The following is a 17,571-nucleotide window of genomic DNA, read 5'->3' as shown; positions in this document are numbered from 1 at the left end:
CCTGTATTTAAGTGTTATAGTTAGGGTTGCAACTGGGGACAGGATGCGGGAGGACAGAATTTTCACAGCCCAGCTCTTTCACGTTTTCTATCCCAAATTTGTTGCTAACCATTGCGTTAATTTAATTTTTACGGGACGCCACCTGCAGCCCTAATTCCAGTAGTTGAGAACTTTGGTCTTTAGTTCGTACATATTTGTTTGTATATGTAAAATGTTGCCATAGTTTGGGATGAACTGCTAGCCTGGTAGTTCGTTAGCATCATGGCTGATGATAGCTTTATGAGCGATTTCTGGCCGTGCTTTGTGTCTTGCACCTCATTGTGCTTCATTTGGCGTTTTTGGTCATTATTAGGGCCGTGGAAGGATGGGCATCTTCAGTACATCTTTGTCATCTCTTAACTCCTTTCCATCCTCGGATTCAGGACACGAGTGTGTTGGAAAGCAGTGTGTTCTTCGCTCTGTGAAACGAATGATAAGAACCGTCATAGACCGTAAACGATGATGCGATGTGAGAACAATGAACTACAAACCTGCTCATATTAAACTCTGAATCTGTGAAACAATTCCTAGGATAATTCTGGATACTAACGATTTATCATTTAAGATTTTTTTGGAAATTTTGCAAATTTCAAAAACATGGTGAATGCTACGAGATTATAGCAATCGAAAATTCACCTGAAAATATTAATCTACAGGTTTTTTTTTGTGTGCAAAAGTGACAAGACTGCATAGATTCATCATGTTGATTGCAAAACTGCAGTGGCGTGGTGCCGGCCGCCCCTCTACTTCAGTTCACCCGACCGGTTGGTTCAACCAGCACAGGCTAAACAAATATCTCGCCGAGGACAGAAGCCGGAGCAGATTAGGCATCCAAACCACCGTAAGAATCTCCTCCGCCGCTCCCGCGCTTCCCGCACTAGTTTCGAAAGCTAGTTCTCGCGACACCAGCGGGGCAGCAAGCAACCATCTTTCTAATCTCCCACCCAAGAAGAGTAGAGAAGGAGCCGCCGCGCACTTGGCGCACAGAATGGCGCTTCGCTGCTCCCTGCCTGCGACGTGTTCGACGTTTTGCCTCAGAGGAGCGGAGCACCCCAATTCGCGTGCTACTCTCCCAGCGCGCCTCGTCAGCTTCGGTTCTTGCCCAGGCTCGAGGCCGCGCGTGGGGCTCGTGCTCGCCGCTAGCGCCTGGGAGTTCCGTGCGAGCGAACCCAAGACCGTCGGCCGTCTGGTGATCGGTGGCGGGCCGTGCCACGACGACACCAATTCCGAGTCCAGCGACGACGACGACGACGACGAGCCTCCGCCCATGACGGACGAGGAGCGCAAGAAGCTGCGGAGCAAGATACGGGAGATGATGGACCGGATGCCGGAGATGCAGGAGCTGACCGACCCCGAGGAGAAGAAGGCCAAGATGAGGGAGCTGCTCACCAAGTACGAGCTGGTCGTCGAGGAGGAGGACCCGGAGTGGCCCGAGGACGCCGACGACGGGATGGGCTTCGGCCTCGGCCAGTTCTTCGACAAGATCACCATCAAGGCCGAGAAGAGGGATGATGACGCCAACGACGATGATGCAGGGGATGGCACCAAGAAGGAGATTGTTTGGGAGGACGATAACTACATCACGCAGGTCAGGGATGTCAAGACCAAGGATTGGGACGACACCGTGTTCACGGACTTTGGCCCGTTGATTGTGCTTGTGCACAACCGGTACAAGAGGTATGCTTTCTTTTTCCCAACTCAAGTGATTAAAGCTGAAAATGTTACATGTGTGCTACATATGTAATGTAATGCTTCTGTCAATTCTTGCAAGATACTGTAGTTGGCCTGGCCACAGTTGATGATTCAAGTATCCTTTTGGCCAAACAGTAGCCCATGAAACTTTTTCAGAGTGTGCAGTATTACTTTGAAAATTACTATAGTAATTTTTTTCGTTCTTGTAGACCACAGGAGAATGTGATGGCAAGAAACGAGCTTGTAAAAGCAATTGAGACGTTTTGGGAACATGATCTGCCTTCACCAAGAGTACATTGTTCTTTACAACTGTCTTTCTTAAGTCTTTCACCGTCGGCGCTTCACAAGTAACGTTCTGACTTCCGATTGTTCTTGTTCACCCTCAGTGTGTAGCAGTCGATGCTTGTGCCGAGCCAGACCTTGTGGCCGCCCTGAAGGTGTCTAGTTTCCCTGAGTTGCTCTTCACCAATGCAGGGAGGATACTACACCGAGAGAAAGGTACCTTGTTCATTCTTAGATGAATACTCCTTAAATAAGTCAATTTCTTCGCCAAGTTCGCTGATCCAAAATCACTTGTACTAGCTGTCCGTTCGGCCGAGGTTTTGGCGAGGATGATAGCCTTCTTCTACTACAAAGCAGCCAGACCACCTTGCTTGAGCGAATCAGACGGCCAGGGGAAAGAGAAGGTCCCTCTGATGTCATGAAAACAGAGTGGAGCATGGTAGTTTGTGTTAGTATCTTACATCAGTGTAGCTTTCGAGTTTACATACATCAGTAGAGTTACTGTTAGCAGGAATCCTGATTCTCACATGTGGCATGCATGCCCTAAGAGTTTATGGGATGATTCTATTCGTAATGTTGGATACCCATGTCACCATCTGCTTCTTATGTTCAGTACTTAAGTGATGCTTTTTTCTTCGAGAATACACTCTGAAAAGTGTATCAATCGAGTGTTGATGACAAAAGCAATGCCGGAGGGCGGAGGCAGGCTGTTTATGCTACCAACATGAGGTGGTAGCGAATTCAGATAAACCGTAGTATCCTACCTGCAACCATAAGGGCAACGGCTCAGGAAAGCTAAACGCAACACCACGTATGAGTTCTACTAAATGCCACGTATCATGCATCATGCTCTTCCTTTATCTTGGCCTTGATCACATCTGTTGTTGGCCTAGTGCCGGTGGAAACCATGTCATTCCAATGCCGCCAAACCATGTCATTCTGCCGCCAAATGCACCAGAAACCCAGTATGATTGCTGTCCACATATCTCGTCAATCTGGCATAGCACATGATCTCGATATCCACCAAGTGGTCAGCTTGGCGTCCGCTGTCGGTAGCCAATTCATCTTGCCATGTCGTCTCTCTGGGATGAGTTTAGGATATGATTTCATGTCAATTGCTAAATTTTGGGTAGTAAATGAAAAACATACAAGTTTAAATTCGGTTTGTGCTGGTGTATTTGAAAGTTTAGAAGTGATATTTAATGGGCAACCTTGGCCAAACTTGCATCAGATTTTGAGAATGGTGCCGAATTCACTCAAAAGGTGACGAATTATCTTCAAGGAAAACACATCGATGGCCATGGACCAGATTCTTTGGCAATCGAACTAACAAGTGGCTAGTGGATCCTCCATCACAGCTCCTCCCCGTCTCCAAGAAGCTGGTGATGTTGGGTACATGGAATAACCGAAATCTACCTTTCCTTCAGTGGCGGAGCTTGCCAGGAAATATGGGTGGGGCAAACCAGAAAAACTATGATATGGGGGGCAAAAAGCTCAAAAATTTCTACTATAAGCCATATATAATTTTTTCTTCACTATTTTTCTAAAATCTGGAGGGGGGGGGGGGGGGGAGTGGCCCCCTGACTTGTACATAGCTACGCCACTGCCTTCATTTGTCCCGCCGTGATGCCATCTCCTAGCCAGTGAGTTTTGTACATGTTCTTTTAATTTACCTGAAATCTTACGAGCGGGCGCGTGCCATACGGACATCCCGGGCACACGCACTAGGCCACAGGCTGTTGCGTCCCACTGGTAGGCTAGCTAATGTTAGGTGTCGTTTTTTAAAAAGCTGTAACTTTTAAACCGTGCGATGAAATTACAATTCGTTTTCACTTTTAAAATCTCCACGATAAGAGCTTCAAAACTAGACCACATTTTTATATGTTTTGATGAAATTTTTTAACAAGCAACTTTGATGCGCGACAGAGCAACTTTATTGTCCAGGAAAACAACTTTGGTGTACGACAAAGCAACTTTGGTGTGCAACGAACATGAACACTTTTTGGTACACGAAGGCACAACTTTTGTGCCCGACAACAATTTTGGTGTCCATAGAAGTAATTTGAATGTGTGACGAAGCAACTTAAGTGCCCCGCGGAGGAACAATCGTGCCCGGCGACGCAGTTTTCGAACCCTAGAGAGCAACTTTGGCGCCCGACCGAGCAAAATTTGTGTCCTGCAGAGCAACTTTAGTACTCGACGGAGCAAATTTGGTTTGTGACGGCCCAATGTTGGAGTCCAGTGAAGCAACTTTGGTGCTCACCGAATAAATTTTGACGGATGGCTGAGCAACTTTGGCGTTCGAGCAATGCAACTTTTATTGTGAATGTAGATTTACGTCGTGCGACGAAAGTTGCTTCTCCCAACACTAAAGTTGCATCGTCTCGCATTATAATTGCTTTGTCGCACGTAGAAGTTGCTTTAGAAAAAACTTCATCAAAATACATAGAAACGAGATCTAGTTTTGAAGAGCTCACCGCAAGAAATTCAAACGTGAAAGCGGATTCTAATTTCGACATCTGGTGCAAAAGTTATATGCTTTTAAACATTTTAAAAGGATAATTAACGTGCATGATGTCATCATAGTGCATGTGCTACAAACACTGGATGTCTAACCATAAAAAATAGATGTTCACACGGACAAAACTAGTTTGCTTCCTTTTTTGGTTGAGTGCTCAGATGTACCAATGGGCACGCGGCCGCTCCCTATACTCATCCTTTAATTTATCCTACTTTTTTTTTGTTTCCCTCCAATTTCTAGAGGTTTTTCTTTTTCAGAAACACATATGTTCGCGCAGTCGTTAATTTATCAATGGAAACGGGGATGGCTTCCTTGTTGATACAAAAAAAAATCCAAACCATTTCAACTTGGGCTAGCATTGTGTTGACAAACCAACTGGGCCGGATTTTTCTCAGACGCAGAGCGAATCGTGGACCGCCGGACGAGCCCAAGAGCCCGAAGAGAACTCGTCTCCGTGCATGCTCCCATCCTTGCCGATCCCTGGCGAACGAATTTCTGGTTCTTCGTCGCGAAGGCAAATCTTCCTAGGGCGTTCCTTACCGGAGCCTGCGCCGCGACGAGAGGCGCACGCGCGTGCGCGTCTCCGGCTTCCGCGCCGGCGCGACGGAGAGAGCAACGCGGGAGGGGGTCGATCTAGCGGGAGCCTCGTCTCGCAGCGATCGGCGGCGCGAGCTTCGACGATGGATTCGGCTCGGCCCAGAAGGGTTCCCAACAAATCCCGCCGCCCGGAGTGGAGAGAGGAGGTTCGTTCCACTCCCAGCTGGTCTCGCCGGTGGGGCAGTTAGTTCTATGTCGTTATACCACACCGGTGTGTCTGAAGGGTAATGTTTGCTGATGGATTGCTGGGTAATGGTGCCTTGCGCATATGCTGCTCGGTCGATTGCTGGAGTGGGTCGGTGCCCTAGAACTGCCTCCAGGGTGTTACCTGTATCATAAAATCAAACATTTTTCTGCTATCTTTTGTGGATCGTGATGTAGTAGGTTGTCGACTGAACTGCCTGTAGGGTGCCATCAGCATGAAATGTTTCATTGAACTGGAGTGCTCGATGCTGTTATTCAGCTGTTATGCTCTTCAACTGGAATTATTCTGAACTTTTGCTTATCCCCTGTTATGCTACCCGCAGCTTAGGACGAATTGCTTGGAAAGAGTTAAAAATGAGAGAGTCCAGTTGCTCTGGAAGGTCAGGATCCAAGGGCAGCTACCTGCTAATGACAAGGTATCTAAATGTGGTGCATTCCTTTATCATTTTTTATGCATCATCGTACAGCTTATGCTCCTCTAGTCTAGCACTTAAGTTATACAAAGTATGTTCCTTTACACATTAGTGCAAGGTCCTATTTCAAAGTTACTATTTCGAAAGGTTAATCAAAATTTAGTATGGCACCATTTCCGAACGCTTACAGTTTGTTTTACCCTACATCCTGCAGTTTAACCATGGACTTGAATAATTGGTAATTATAAAATTTTGTGGCGATTATGCTGTTAAATTTTGTATAGCTCTCTTTCCCTTTCTTGTCTTGTTCAAATTTGAAATTGTTTACTACTTGAATATGATGTTTTGACTTGTAACCACTGGCGTAGCTATGTGCAAGTCAGAGGGGGCCACCGCCCCCCCAGACTTTGCATTATTTCTGAAGAAAAAAAATTTAGGGACCTAAATGAGAAGAAAATGGAGTCATTTGCAAGTCAAATTTGAAATTTTTTACTACTTGAATATGATGTTTTGACTTGTAACCACTGGCGTAGCTATGTGCAAGTCAGAGGGGGCCACCGCCCCGCCAGACTTTGCATTATTTCTGAAGAAAAAAAATTTAGGGACCTAAATGAGAAGAAAATGGAGTCATTTCCCCCCCCCCCCCCCCTCCAAACTTTGCATACTCTGTGTTTTGCCCCCCCAAAATTCTGGGCTAGCTCCGCCACTAATGTAACACAGCATGTGCATCAATAATCGTTGATGTCTCCAGGGTTATGCTTTTAAGGCTTGTTCCTGATTATACACTGCATGCCTCATTGACAACCTAGGTCTATTCTGGTTCCACTAGTTATCATCAGTTTCTAGAATATTTTTCTTTCTTAAAAAACTGGCATACTGGAGCTGGCCACGATAATAAAACTGGATACAGTGTGACTACCCCAACTGATGGCGAATACATACATGTCTTGAATTTCCTTCTTTTTTGTGTATGCATTGTCTCTGATTTATCTACATATGTCGACTGACAGAAAACGGTCGAATCTGCAGTCAGGAACATTATCTCCGATGAGGTACAGAAACTCAAACAGTGTGTGGATGGAAAAGAGGACAACGATGCTGATATGATATGGGAATATCAAGGACCACAGGAAGCTGAGCCTGCTGAATTTGATAGTGAAGACATATTGCTTGAGATGGAAAGACTTCTTTATGAGGATCTCCGGGAAGAATTAATTCGGAAAGGTTACTTTTTAGTACAAATTTTGCTACTTTTTCTTTGATGTGCTGAATAACAGCTCAAGTTCTGACCAGCAACTTGCTCTGTTCACCTTTCGCTGGAACTTTTTGATTGCAACAACAACCTAATCAACAGTTTCTCGCATCCCTATGCCTATATCTTTACAACCTTTCCGAGAATGTCCTCAATTTCCATGGATGCTCGAAGTTTGTGAATCAAATTTTGTTTTTATTATTCTAAAATCCTTGGCTAACATTATCTTTTATCTAGAAATAGAGGCCCTTGATGAGGAAGATGCATACTTAGCCCAGGCTGCTTTTGATCATTTGCAATTAAATGACGAGGTATGAATTTCTGCAACGTTTAGTTCATCACTTCATTTTGAAAAAAATTCTTACGTACAATTTTTCTGTATTCCCTCATGATTTAATTCTACGCAGAATGTATCTTTGTTCATGCCATTACTTGTTTTTGAAGGGCATGTTTTTTTTTTTGAACTGGTTGAAGGGCATGGTTGAATCAAACTGTTTCCTCCTTGCTTCTGTACTTCTGTTTATCTGGGTGGGAGGAACTACTAAAGAATTGCCAAATTTTTAGTGAAAGTTTATGCCAAACTTGTAGGGAAGATTTCCCAGTGAACTGTTCAGTTTTGGATAGCCAAAGCATGTTGTATACTGAAGCAGTTTGTCAATGTGTTGTTATTCTGGTTGTTACTAGACTCAGGCATAAATCATAACTCACATCATATTGAAGCTACTGATAACTTGCCACCAAAGTTTGAACATCAAGTAGTACTAACTACTGAGTAGATTCTGTATTGATTTTTTGTTTGGATTACAGATGTAGCACGGCTTATTATGTCAATTAAAATTCAATGTCAATAAAAAACATTTCATGTATGTTATAATCATGTCAGGGTGCCGAAAATGCTAAGCTCTGGTGTCCAGTATGCAAACAAGGAGAGCTACGAGAGGCTCATAATCTCATACACTGTACTCTCTGTAAGATACGGCTTGACCTTGGAGAAGATAAGGTAGTTTTCGTTTGCAACTTTGCAGTTATCCCTGACACATTCAGTCTCTTATGTGAAACCATCTTATTGAACGTGATCAGTTCAATCTGCTTAATCAGGTAGACCTGGATTTCTTACGGGAACGGTTGGCTAATGTGCATACTGAGCATTTAGACAGAGGATGCACATTGTCACCCAAGTTCTGCTTACAGACCATGTTTGGGTTGAATGCACTTTGCATACAGTGCGATAAGTGCAGCACTTTTGAGGTGGTGATGTAAATATTGCGATGAAGCTAATGCGATGACACACATTATAGGAAGGTTGTGGTAGTTTTTCTCGAGCTATCTATTAGAAATTTGCTGTACCTGTGGTATGCTGAGGTGTCCAAACAATAAGGAGCCATAAATGTAACTGCATGTGTGCCTACCTTGTTTTGCCTTGTAAAGACTTACTATGCAGTGTGATTAGGCAGGTAGTTTTCGTCAATATTTTGTTGGCAGCTTGTTTGTTTCGTGATGCTTCTACACTCACATTGTCCTACTGATAGAATTTCCCCGCCTTGTAGTAGTGGAATGGAGTACTGTGTGAACCCAGCTGTTTCTTGCTAGCTAGTAATATATTTCCAGTTCGCTGAGTTTTGAAACTCCTTTTTTCCTGTCAGCTGTGGTCAATGATAGAATTTTATAAGGCTTCGGAGGAAGCAGCTGGGGGAAGATGCATAGCATGCTGAATGGATCTTGTCAAAGGTGCCATAATACTGCTACAAAAAGGTGCCATGATAATATTGTTATTGGAAAGGCTTGCTCAGTATTTCTTTGGTCTCCCAAGGCAATGTCCTTTTTTGACAACCACGGGACAGAGAAGTGCGGTCATAACAGGATTTTCTGGTACATGTCGTGATGTCTGACAATAGCTATTTCATTCTAGAACACCAAAGCCATTTTCTATATATAAGGATACATAATGATGAATGGTAGTGTGAAAAATGATTAGGTTATAATCTTGCTGACACCAAATATCCAGTTAAATAAATTTGTGGCATCCCGGAAGGAAAATACCAAAGAAGGTGATTCATATTTGTTAAACAAGATGATGCATCAAGCATATAGTCTTAAATGTTTTTTTTGACAGAAATAGTGGTAAATGTTGAGGAAATTGCTTCCATGTAGATAAATGTTCATTGTCTTGTGTGATCCACTTTTCTTCTGTTCTAAGAGCATCTCCAACAGAAAAGCCGCGCGCGGCAAAAAAATCCGCCAGTTTGGCGCGCGCGGGCGCTCGCGCGAAGCTCCAACGGAGGCGGGAAAAAGACGCGCGCGCTAAATTTTTTACCGCCCGCGCGCATTCCCGCTATCCCGCGCGGGAAAGTTGCCGCGTGCGCTATAAACGGGACACACGCGAACGTGGCCAACTGCCTGAACGTTCCACGCGTCCGTCTCTCTCCCTGCCTCTCTCTCTCTCCCCGCCGCCGCTCCACCTCTCTCCCGTCGACGCTCCGCCTCCGCGCGTCTCCGCCGAAGATGCCTCCGCGCCGCCGCTCCACCTCCGGCTACCACGGCGTTCGGGCGCGGCCGAGCGGCCGCTTCGACGCGGAAATCCGCTCCGGCGACGAGCGGATTCGCCTCGGCACGTTCGATACGTCGCACGAGGCGGCGCGGGCGTACGCCGCCGTCGCCTGGCGCCTCGGCCTCTCCCGCCGGACCATGAACTTTCATGATGTATGGACGCGGGAGCAGGCAGAGCAGCTGCAGCCGCCGCCGCCGGTTATCACGCGCGAGCAGCAGCGCCGCCGCCGGGAGCTGGAGCAGCGCCTACTCATCGCCGAGCGCGACGAGGCCCTCCACCTCGAGTGGGCGCGACAATTCCCTGAAGATGTCGCCGCCACCGGAGCCTTCTACGCGCAGAAGGAGGAGGAGAAGGCGGCGGCGAAGGCGAGGAAGAAGGCTAGCCGCGACAAGCGCCGTGCGGAGTCCGCGGCGAGGAAGGCGGCGAGGGCAGAGAAGGCGGCGAGGAAGGAAAAGGAGAAGAAAAACGGCGCAGGGCTGTCCACCATCATCCTCTCCTCCTCTTCGTCTTTCGAGTGGACTTCGACGCTGGTGTCGGAGACGACTTTGAGCTCGCAGTCCTTGGACTACGACTAGGACTCGGAGTAGACTCCGAGTGTAGTTTCAAATGTCGCAAAAAATGTCGAACTTTCAATATATTTCATAATTTTTCGTGTTTTATTTGTTTTGTTTGATTTATATTTCGAACGAAAGTGAGGCAACTAGCCGTTCGGGCCGCGCCGCGCGCTGCATAATGGCGCTTCCGGCGGGGCAAATTTCGCGCTAACACGCGGTATCGGTTTATAGCGCGTTGCAAACTACATATAGGGCGCCGATTTTTGGAGATTCTGTTGGAGATGCTCTAAAGTGGTTGTCATGTAGGTCTTCAGAGTGGTTATCATTGCTGACTGTACAAGATAAACCTGCAGAGGTTCCTGTCGGCTAACAACTTGGCTTTCTGCAAGTTATTTAGAGCATCTTCACCCGCGTTCCCAAAGGCCCAAAGGCCCAAAGGAATTTGAGACGCGTCCGACAAATTTTCATTTTCAGCCGTGCGCCTCAAAGTCTTCTTCCGTTCGAGGCGGCCTAATACGGTGTCCGGCGTCTCAAGCCTGTCCCCGCTTCACAGGGGACGCTCCGGGCACGCTGGTCACAACGAAAAGCGAGGCGGGCTGATACGTCTCCGACGTATCGATAATTTCTTATGTTCCATGCCACATTATTGATGATATCTACATGTTTTATACACATTATATGTCATATTTATGCATTTTCCGGAACTAACCTATTGACGAGATGCCGAAGGGCCGGTTCCTCGTTTTCTGCTGTTTTTGGTTTCAGAAATCCTAGTAAGGAAATATTCTCGGAATCGGACGAAATCAACACCGAAGATCTTAGAATCCCCGGGAGCTTCCAGAACACCCGAGAACCGCCAGAGGAGGGCCCTGTGGGCCCCAGACGACAGGGTGGCGCGGCCTGTGCCTTGGCCGCGCCCCTAGTGTGTCGTGGCCTCGTCGACCCTCCGACTCCGCCTCTTCGCCTATATAAAGGTCCCCGACCTAAAAACCTCGACACGTTCGACGAAACCGGAGAAAACCTTCCGCAGCCGCCGCCATCGCGAAGCCAAGATCCGGGGGACAGGAGTCTCTCGTTCCGGCACGCCGCCGGGACGGGAAGTGCCCCCGGAAGGCTCCTCCATCGACACCACCGCCATCTTCATCAACGCTGCCGTCTCCCATGAGGAGGGAGTAGTTCTCCATCGAGGCTCGGGCCGTACCGGTAGCTATGTGGTTAATCTCTCTCCTATGTGCTTCAATACAATAATCTCATGAGCTGCCTTACATGATTGAGATTCATATGATGATGCTTGTAATCTAGATGTCATTGTGCTAGTCAAGTGGGTTTTACTTATGTGATCTCCGGAGACTCCTTGTCCCACGTGTGTAAAGGTGACAGTGTGTGCACCGTGTGGGTCTCTTAGGCTATATTTCACGAATACTTATTCACCGTTATGAATGGCATAGTGAAGTGCTTATTTATATCTCTTTATGATTGCAATGTGTTTTGTATCACAATTTATCCGTGTGCTACTCTAGTGATGTTATTAAAGTAGTTTATTCCTCCCGCACGGTGTAATGGTGACGAGTGTGTGCATCGTGTAGTACTTGGCGTAGGCTATGATTGTGATCTCTTGTAGATTATGAAGTTAACTATTGCTATGATGGTATTGATGTGATCTATTCCTCCTTTCGTAGTGTGAAGGTGACAAGTGTGCATGCTATGTTAGTACTTGGTTTGGTTATGTTGATCTCGTTATGCACTCTAAGGTTATTTAAATATGAACATTGAATATTGTGGAGCTTGTTAACTCCGGCATTGAGGGTTCGTGTAATCCTACACGCTTAGTGGTGTTCATCATCCAACAAGAGGGTGTAGAGTCTAGCATCTATCTATTTATTCTGTTATGTGATCAATGTTGAGAGTGTCCACTAGTGAAAGTATGATCCCTAGGCCTTGTTCCTAAATATCGCTATCGCTGCTTGTTTACTATTTTACCGCATTTATACTTCCTGCAATATTACTACCATCATCCGCACGCCAGACAAGCACTTTTTCGGCGCCGTTACTACTGCTCATATTCATTCATACCACTTGTATTTCACTATCTCTTCGCCGAACTAGTGCACCTATTAGGTGTGTTGGGGACACAAGAGACTTCTTGCTTTGTGGTTGCGGGGTTGCATGAGAGGGATACCTTTGACCTCTTCCTCCCCGAGTTCGATAAACCTTGGGTGATCCACTTAAGGGAAACTTGCTCGCTGTTCTACAAACCTTTGCTCTTGGAGGCCCAACACCTGTCTACAAGAATAGAAGCACCCGTAGACATCAAGCTATTTTCTCGGCGCCGTTGCCGGGAGGAAAGGTAAAAGGCACTCATACTCCGGTCCCGGTGTAAAGTACTTTTTCGGCGCCATTGTGTGTGTGCTCGAAGCTATTTCCTTTAGATCCCGCAATTGCATCTTTTTGTTTCTTGTTTACACTAGTTTGGCATAATGGACAACAATGAGCTTCTTATTCTATTTCCCGATTTAAGACATGGATGGTTTGATGCGAAAATTAAAAAACCTATGGAACATATTAGTATGAACGCTTTAAACACCATTGTTGCTAATGATATGGAAAATTCTAAGCTTGGGGAAGCTGGCTTTGATGAGCATGATATTTTTAGTCCCCCAAGCATTGAGGAGAAAATTTACTTTGATGATACTTTGCCTCCTATTTATGATGATTATAATGATATTGGTCTTTTAGTACCGCCTGTTATGGAGGATAAATTTGATTATGATTACAATATGCCTCCTATATTTGATGATGAGAATAATAATGATAGCTACTTTGTTGAATTTGCTTCCACTACAACTAATAAAATTGATTATGCTTATGTGGAGAGTAATAATTTTATGCATGAGACTCATGATAAGAATGCTTTATGTGATAGTTATATTGTTGAGTTTGCTCATGTTGCTACTGAAAGTTATTATGAGAGAGGAAAATATGGTTGTAGAAATTTTCATGTTACTAAAACACCTCTCTATGTGCTGAAATTTTTGAAGCTACACTTGTTCTAGCTATCTTCCTATGCTTGTTACTTTGCTCTTCATGAACTTGTTTATTTACAAGATTCCTTTTCATAGGAAGCATGTTAGGCTTAAATTTGTTTTGAATTTGCTTCTTGATGCTCTCTTTTGCTTCAACTCTTATTTCTCGCGAGTGCATCGTTAAAATTGCTGAGCCCATCTTAATGGCTATAAAGAAAGAACTTCTTGGAAGATAACCCATGTGTTTATTTTGCTACAGTACTTTTATTTTATATTTGAGTCTTGGAAGTTGTTAATACTGTAGCAACCTCTCCTTATCTTATTTTATTGCATTGTTGTGCCAAGTAAAGTCTTTGATAGAAAGGTTGATACTAGATTTGGATTACTGCGCAGAAACAGATTTCTTGCTGTCACGAATCTGGGCCTAATTCTCTGTAGGTAACTCAGAAAATTATGCCAATTTACGTGAGTGATCCTCAGATATGTACGCAACTTTCATTCAATTTGGGAATTTTCATTTGATTAAGTCTGGTGCCACTTTAAAATTCGTCTTTACGGACTGTTCTGTTTTGACAGATTCTGCCTTTTATTTCGCATTGCCTCTTTTGCTATGTTGGATGGATTTCTTTGTTTCATTAATGTCCAGTAGCTTTGTGCAATGTCCATAAGTGTTAAGAATGATTGTGTCACCTCTGAACATGTGAATTTTTGATTATGCACTAACCCTCTAATGAGTTTGTTTCGAGTTTGGTGTGGAGGAAGTTTTCAAGGGTCAAGAGGAGGATGATATACTATGATCAAGAAGAGTGAAGAGTCTAAGCTTGGGGATGCCCCCGTGGTTCATCCCTGCATATTTCAAGAAGACTCAAGCATCTAAGCTTGGGGATGCCCAAGGCATCCCCTTCTTCATCGACAAATTTATCAGGTTCCTCCCTTGAAACTATATTTTTATTCGGTCACATCATATGTACTTTACTTGGAGCGTCTGTGTGCTTTTATTTTTGTTTGTGTTTGAATAAGATATGATCCATCATGCTTGTGTGGGAGAGAGAAACGCTCCGCTGGTTCATATGAACACATGTGTTCTTAGCTTTTAATGTTCATGGCGAAGGTTGAAACTGCTTCGTTAATTGTTATATGGTTGGAAACGGGAAATGCTACATGTAGTAATTGGTAAAATGTCTTGGATAATTTGATACCTGGCAATTGTTGTGCTCATGTTTAAGCTCTTGCATCATATACTTTGCACCTATTAATGAAGAAATACATAGAGCTTGCTAAAATTTGGTTTGCATATTTGGTCTCTCTAAGGTCTAGATAATTTCTAGTATTGAGTTTTGAACAACAAGGAAGACGGTGTAGAGTCTTATAATGTTTACAATATGTCTTTTATGTGAGTTTTGCTGCACCGGTTCATCCTTGTGTTTGTTTCAAATAACCTTGCTAGCCTAAACCTTGTATCGAGAGGGAATACTTCTCATGCATCCAAAATCCTTGAGCCAACCACTATGCCATTTGTGTCCACCATACCTACCTACTACATGGTATTTCTCCGCCATTCCAAAGTAAATTGCTTGAGTGCTACCTTTAAATTTCCATCATTCTCCTTTGCAATATATAGCTCATGGGACAAAATAGCCTTAAAAACTATTGTGGTATTGAATATGTACTTATGCACTTTATCTCTTATTAAGTTGCTTGTTGTGCGATAACCATGCTCCTGGGGGACGCCATCAACTCTTTGTTGAATATCATGTGAGTTGCTATGCATGTTCGTCTTGTCCAAGTAAGGGAGATTTACCACTCATTAAATGGTTAGAGCATGCATAATGTTAGAGAAGAACATTGGGCCGCTAACTAAAGCCATGAATCATGGTGGAAGTTTCAGCTTTGGACATATATCCTCAATCTCATATGAGAACATTAATTGTTGCTACATGCTTATGCATTAAAGAGGAGTCCATTATCTCGTTGTCTATGTTGTCCCGGTATGGATGTCTAAGTTGAGAATAATCAAAAGCGAGAAATCCAAATGCGAGCTTTCTCCTTAGACCTTTATGCAGTGGCATAGAGGTACCCCTTTGTGACACTTGGTTAAAACATGTGTATTGCGATGATAATCCCGGTAATCCGAGCTAATTAGGACAAGGTGCGGGCACTATTAGTATACTATGCATGAGGCTTGCAACTTGTAAGATATAATTTACATGATACATATGCTTTATTACTACCGTTGACAAAATTGTTTCATGTTTTCAAAACCAAAGCTCTAGCACAAATATAGCAATCGATGCTTTCCTCTTTGAAGGACCATTCTTTTACTTTTATGTTGAGTCGGCTCACCTATTTCTCTCCACCTCAAGAAGCAAACACTTGTGTGAACTCGTGCATTGATTCCTACATACTTGCATATTGCACTTGTTATATTACTTTACATTGACAATATCCATGAGATATACATGTTATAAGTTGAAAGCAACCGCTGAAACTTAATCTTCCTTTGTGTTGCTTCAATACCTTTACTTTGATTTATTGCTTTATGAGTTAACTCTTATGCAAGACTTATTGATGCTTGTCTTGAAGTACTATTCATGAAAAGTCTTTGCTTTATGATTCATTTGTTTACTCATGTCATTACCATTGTTTCGATCGCTGCATTCATTACATATGCTTACAATAGTATGATCAAGGTTATGATGGCATGTCACTCCGAAATTATCTTTGTTATCGATTACCGCTCGGGACGAGCAGGAACTAAGCTTGGGGATGCTGATACGTCTCCGACGTATCGATAATTTCTTATGTTCCATGCCACATTATTGATGATATCTACATGTTTTATACACATTATATGTCATATTTATGCATTTTCCGAACTAACCTATTGACGAGATGCCGAAGGGCCAGTCCTCGTTTTCTCGCTGTTTTTGGTTTCGAAATCCTAGTAAGGTAATATTCTCGGAATCGGACGAAATCAACACCGAAGATCTTAGAATCCCCGGGAGCTTCCAGAACACCCGAGAACCGCCAGAGGAGGGCCCTGTGGGCCCCAGACGACAGGGTGGCGCGGCCCAGGCCTTGGCCACGCCCCCCTAGTGTGTCGTGGCCTCGTCGACCCTCCGACTCCGCCTCTTCGCCTATATAAAGGTCCCTGACCTAAAAACCTCGACACGTTCGACGAAACCAGAGAAAACCTTCCGGAGCCGCCGCCATCGCGAAGCCAAGATCGGGGGACAGGAGTCTCTGTTCCGGCACGCCGCCGGGACGGGGAAGTGCCCCCGGAAGGCTCCTCCATCGACACCACCGCCATCTTCATCAACGCTGCTGTCTCCCATGAGTAGGGAGTAGTTCTCCATCGAGGCTCCGGGCTGTACCGGCAGCTATGTGGTTAATCTCTCTCCTATGTGCTTCAATACAATAATCTCATGAGCTGCCTTACATGATTGAGATTCATATGATGATGCTTGTAATCTAGATGTCATTGTGCTAGTCAAGTGGGTTTTACTTATGTGATCTCCGGAGACTCCTTGTCCCACGTGTGTAAAGGTGACAGATGTGTGCACCGTGTGGGTCTCTTAGGCTATATTTCACGAATACTTATTCACCGTTATGAATGGCATAGTGAAGTGCTTATTTATATCTCTTTATGATTGCAATGTGTTTTGTATCACAATTTATCCGTGTGCTACTCTAGTGATGTTATTAAAGTAGTTTATTCCTCCCGCACGGTGTAATGGTGACGAGTGTGTGCATCGTGTAGTACTTGGCGTAGGCTATGATTGTGATCTCTTGTAGATTATGAAGTTAACTATTGCTATGATGGTATTGATGTGATCTATTCCTCCTTTCGTAGTGTGAAGGTGACAGTGTGCATGCTATGTTAGTACTTGGTTTGGTTATGTTGATCCGTTATGCACTCTAAGGTTATTTAAATATGAACATTGAATATTGTGGAGCTTGTTAACTCCGGCATTGAGGGTTCGTGTAATCCTACACGCTTAGTGGTGTTCATCATCCAACAAGAGGGTGTAGAGTCTAGCATCTATCTATTTATTCTCGTTATGTGATCAAGTTGAGAGTGTCCACTAGTGAAAGTATGATCCCTAGGCCTTGTTCCTAAATATCGCTATCGCTGCTTGTTTACTATTTTACCGCATTTATACTTCCTGCAATATTACTACCATCATCCGCACGCCAGCAAGCACTTTTTCGGCGCCGTTACTATTGCTCATATTCATTCATACCACTTGTATTTCACTATCTCTTCGCCGAACTAGTGCACCTATTAGGTGTGTTGGGGACACAAGAGACTTCTTGCTTTGTGGTTGCAGGGTTGCATGAGAGGGATACCTTTGACCTCTTCCTCCCTGAGTTCGATAAACCTTGGGTGATCCACTTAAGGGAAACTTGCTGCTGTTCTAAAAACCTCTGCTCTTGGAGGCCCAA

At 44.4% G+C, this 17,571-nt stretch overlaps 2 protein-coding genes across 3 annotated transcripts; both read left to right on the top strand.

Moving 5' to 3' along the window:
• Positions 1 to 739: 739 nt before the first annotated feature.
• On the top strand, positions 740 to 2,655 carry LOC124648855 (thioredoxin-like fold domain-containing protein MRL7L homolog, chloroplastic). The gene is made up of 4 exons (XM_047188547.1): positions 740 to 1,716; positions 1,941 to 2,022; positions 2,118 to 2,229; positions 2,314 to 2,655. Exons 1-4 carry the CDS (start codon positions 740 to 742, stop codon positions 2,433 to 2,435), a joined length of 1,293 nt encoding a protein of 430 aa, XP_047044503.1. The 3' UTR covers positions 2,436 to 2,655.
• Positions 2,656 to 5,144: 2,489 nt separating this feature from the next.
• LOC124705392 (RPA-interacting protein A-like) lies at positions 5,145 to 8,625 on the top strand. 2 transcript variants are annotated; one of them, XM_047237122.1, is made up of 6 exons: positions 5,145 to 5,277; positions 5,659 to 5,751; positions 6,759 to 6,972; positions 7,244 to 7,311; positions 7,884 to 8,000; positions 8,099 to 8,625. In XM_047237122.1, the coding sequence occupies exons 1-6, from the start codon at positions 5,215 to 5,217 to the stop codon at positions 8,258 to 8,260; spliced, it is 717 nt and encodes a 238-aa protein (XP_047093078.1). In that variant the 5' UTR covers positions 5,145 to 5,214; the 3' UTR covers positions 8,261 to 8,625. The 2 variants fall into 2 exon arrangements, with proteins under 2 accessions (XP_047093078.1, XP_047093077.1); XM_047237121.1 differs by having other exon boundaries at positions 7,238 to 7,311.
• Positions 8,626 to 17,571: the final 8,946 nt, after the last annotated feature.

This window comes from Lolium rigidum, chromosome 4 (genome assembly GCF_022539505.1).
Source record: "Lolium rigidum isolate FL_2022 chromosome 4, APGP_CSIRO_Lrig_0.1, whole genome shotgun sequence".
Lineage (NCBI taxonomy): Eukaryota > Viridiplantae > Streptophyta > Magnoliopsida > Poales > Poaceae > Lolium > Lolium rigidum.
This window is presented reverse-complemented; position numbering and strand designations above follow the sequence as displayed.

Bases quoted from the DNA above. Each gene is read 5' to 3' on its own strand.
- LOC124648855 (XM_047188547.1), top strand. From the start codon at position 740: ATGTTGATTGCAAAACTGCAGTGGCGTGGTGCCGGCCGCCCCTCTACT. The intron at 2,023-2,117 runs GTACATTGTTCT...GTTCACCCTCAG, and splicing joins ATGATCTGCCTTCACCAAGA to TGTGTAGCAGTCGATGCTTG. The intron at 2,230-2,313 runs GTACCTTGTTCA...CACTTGTACTAG, and splicing joins GATACTACACCGAGAGAAAG to CTGTCCGTTCGGCCGAGGTT.
- LOC124705392 (XM_047237121.1), top strand. From the start codon at position 5,215: ATGGATTCGGCTCGGCCCAGAAGGGTTCCCAACAAATCCCGCCGCCCG. The intron at 5,752-6,758 runs GTATCTAAATGT...GTCGACTGACAG, and splicing joins AGCTACCTGCTAATGACAAG to AAAACGGTCGAATCTGCAGT. The intron at 8,001-8,098 runs GTAGTTTTCGTT...CTGCTTAATCAG, and splicing joins TTGACCTTGGAGAAGATAAG to GTAGACCTGGATTTCTTACG.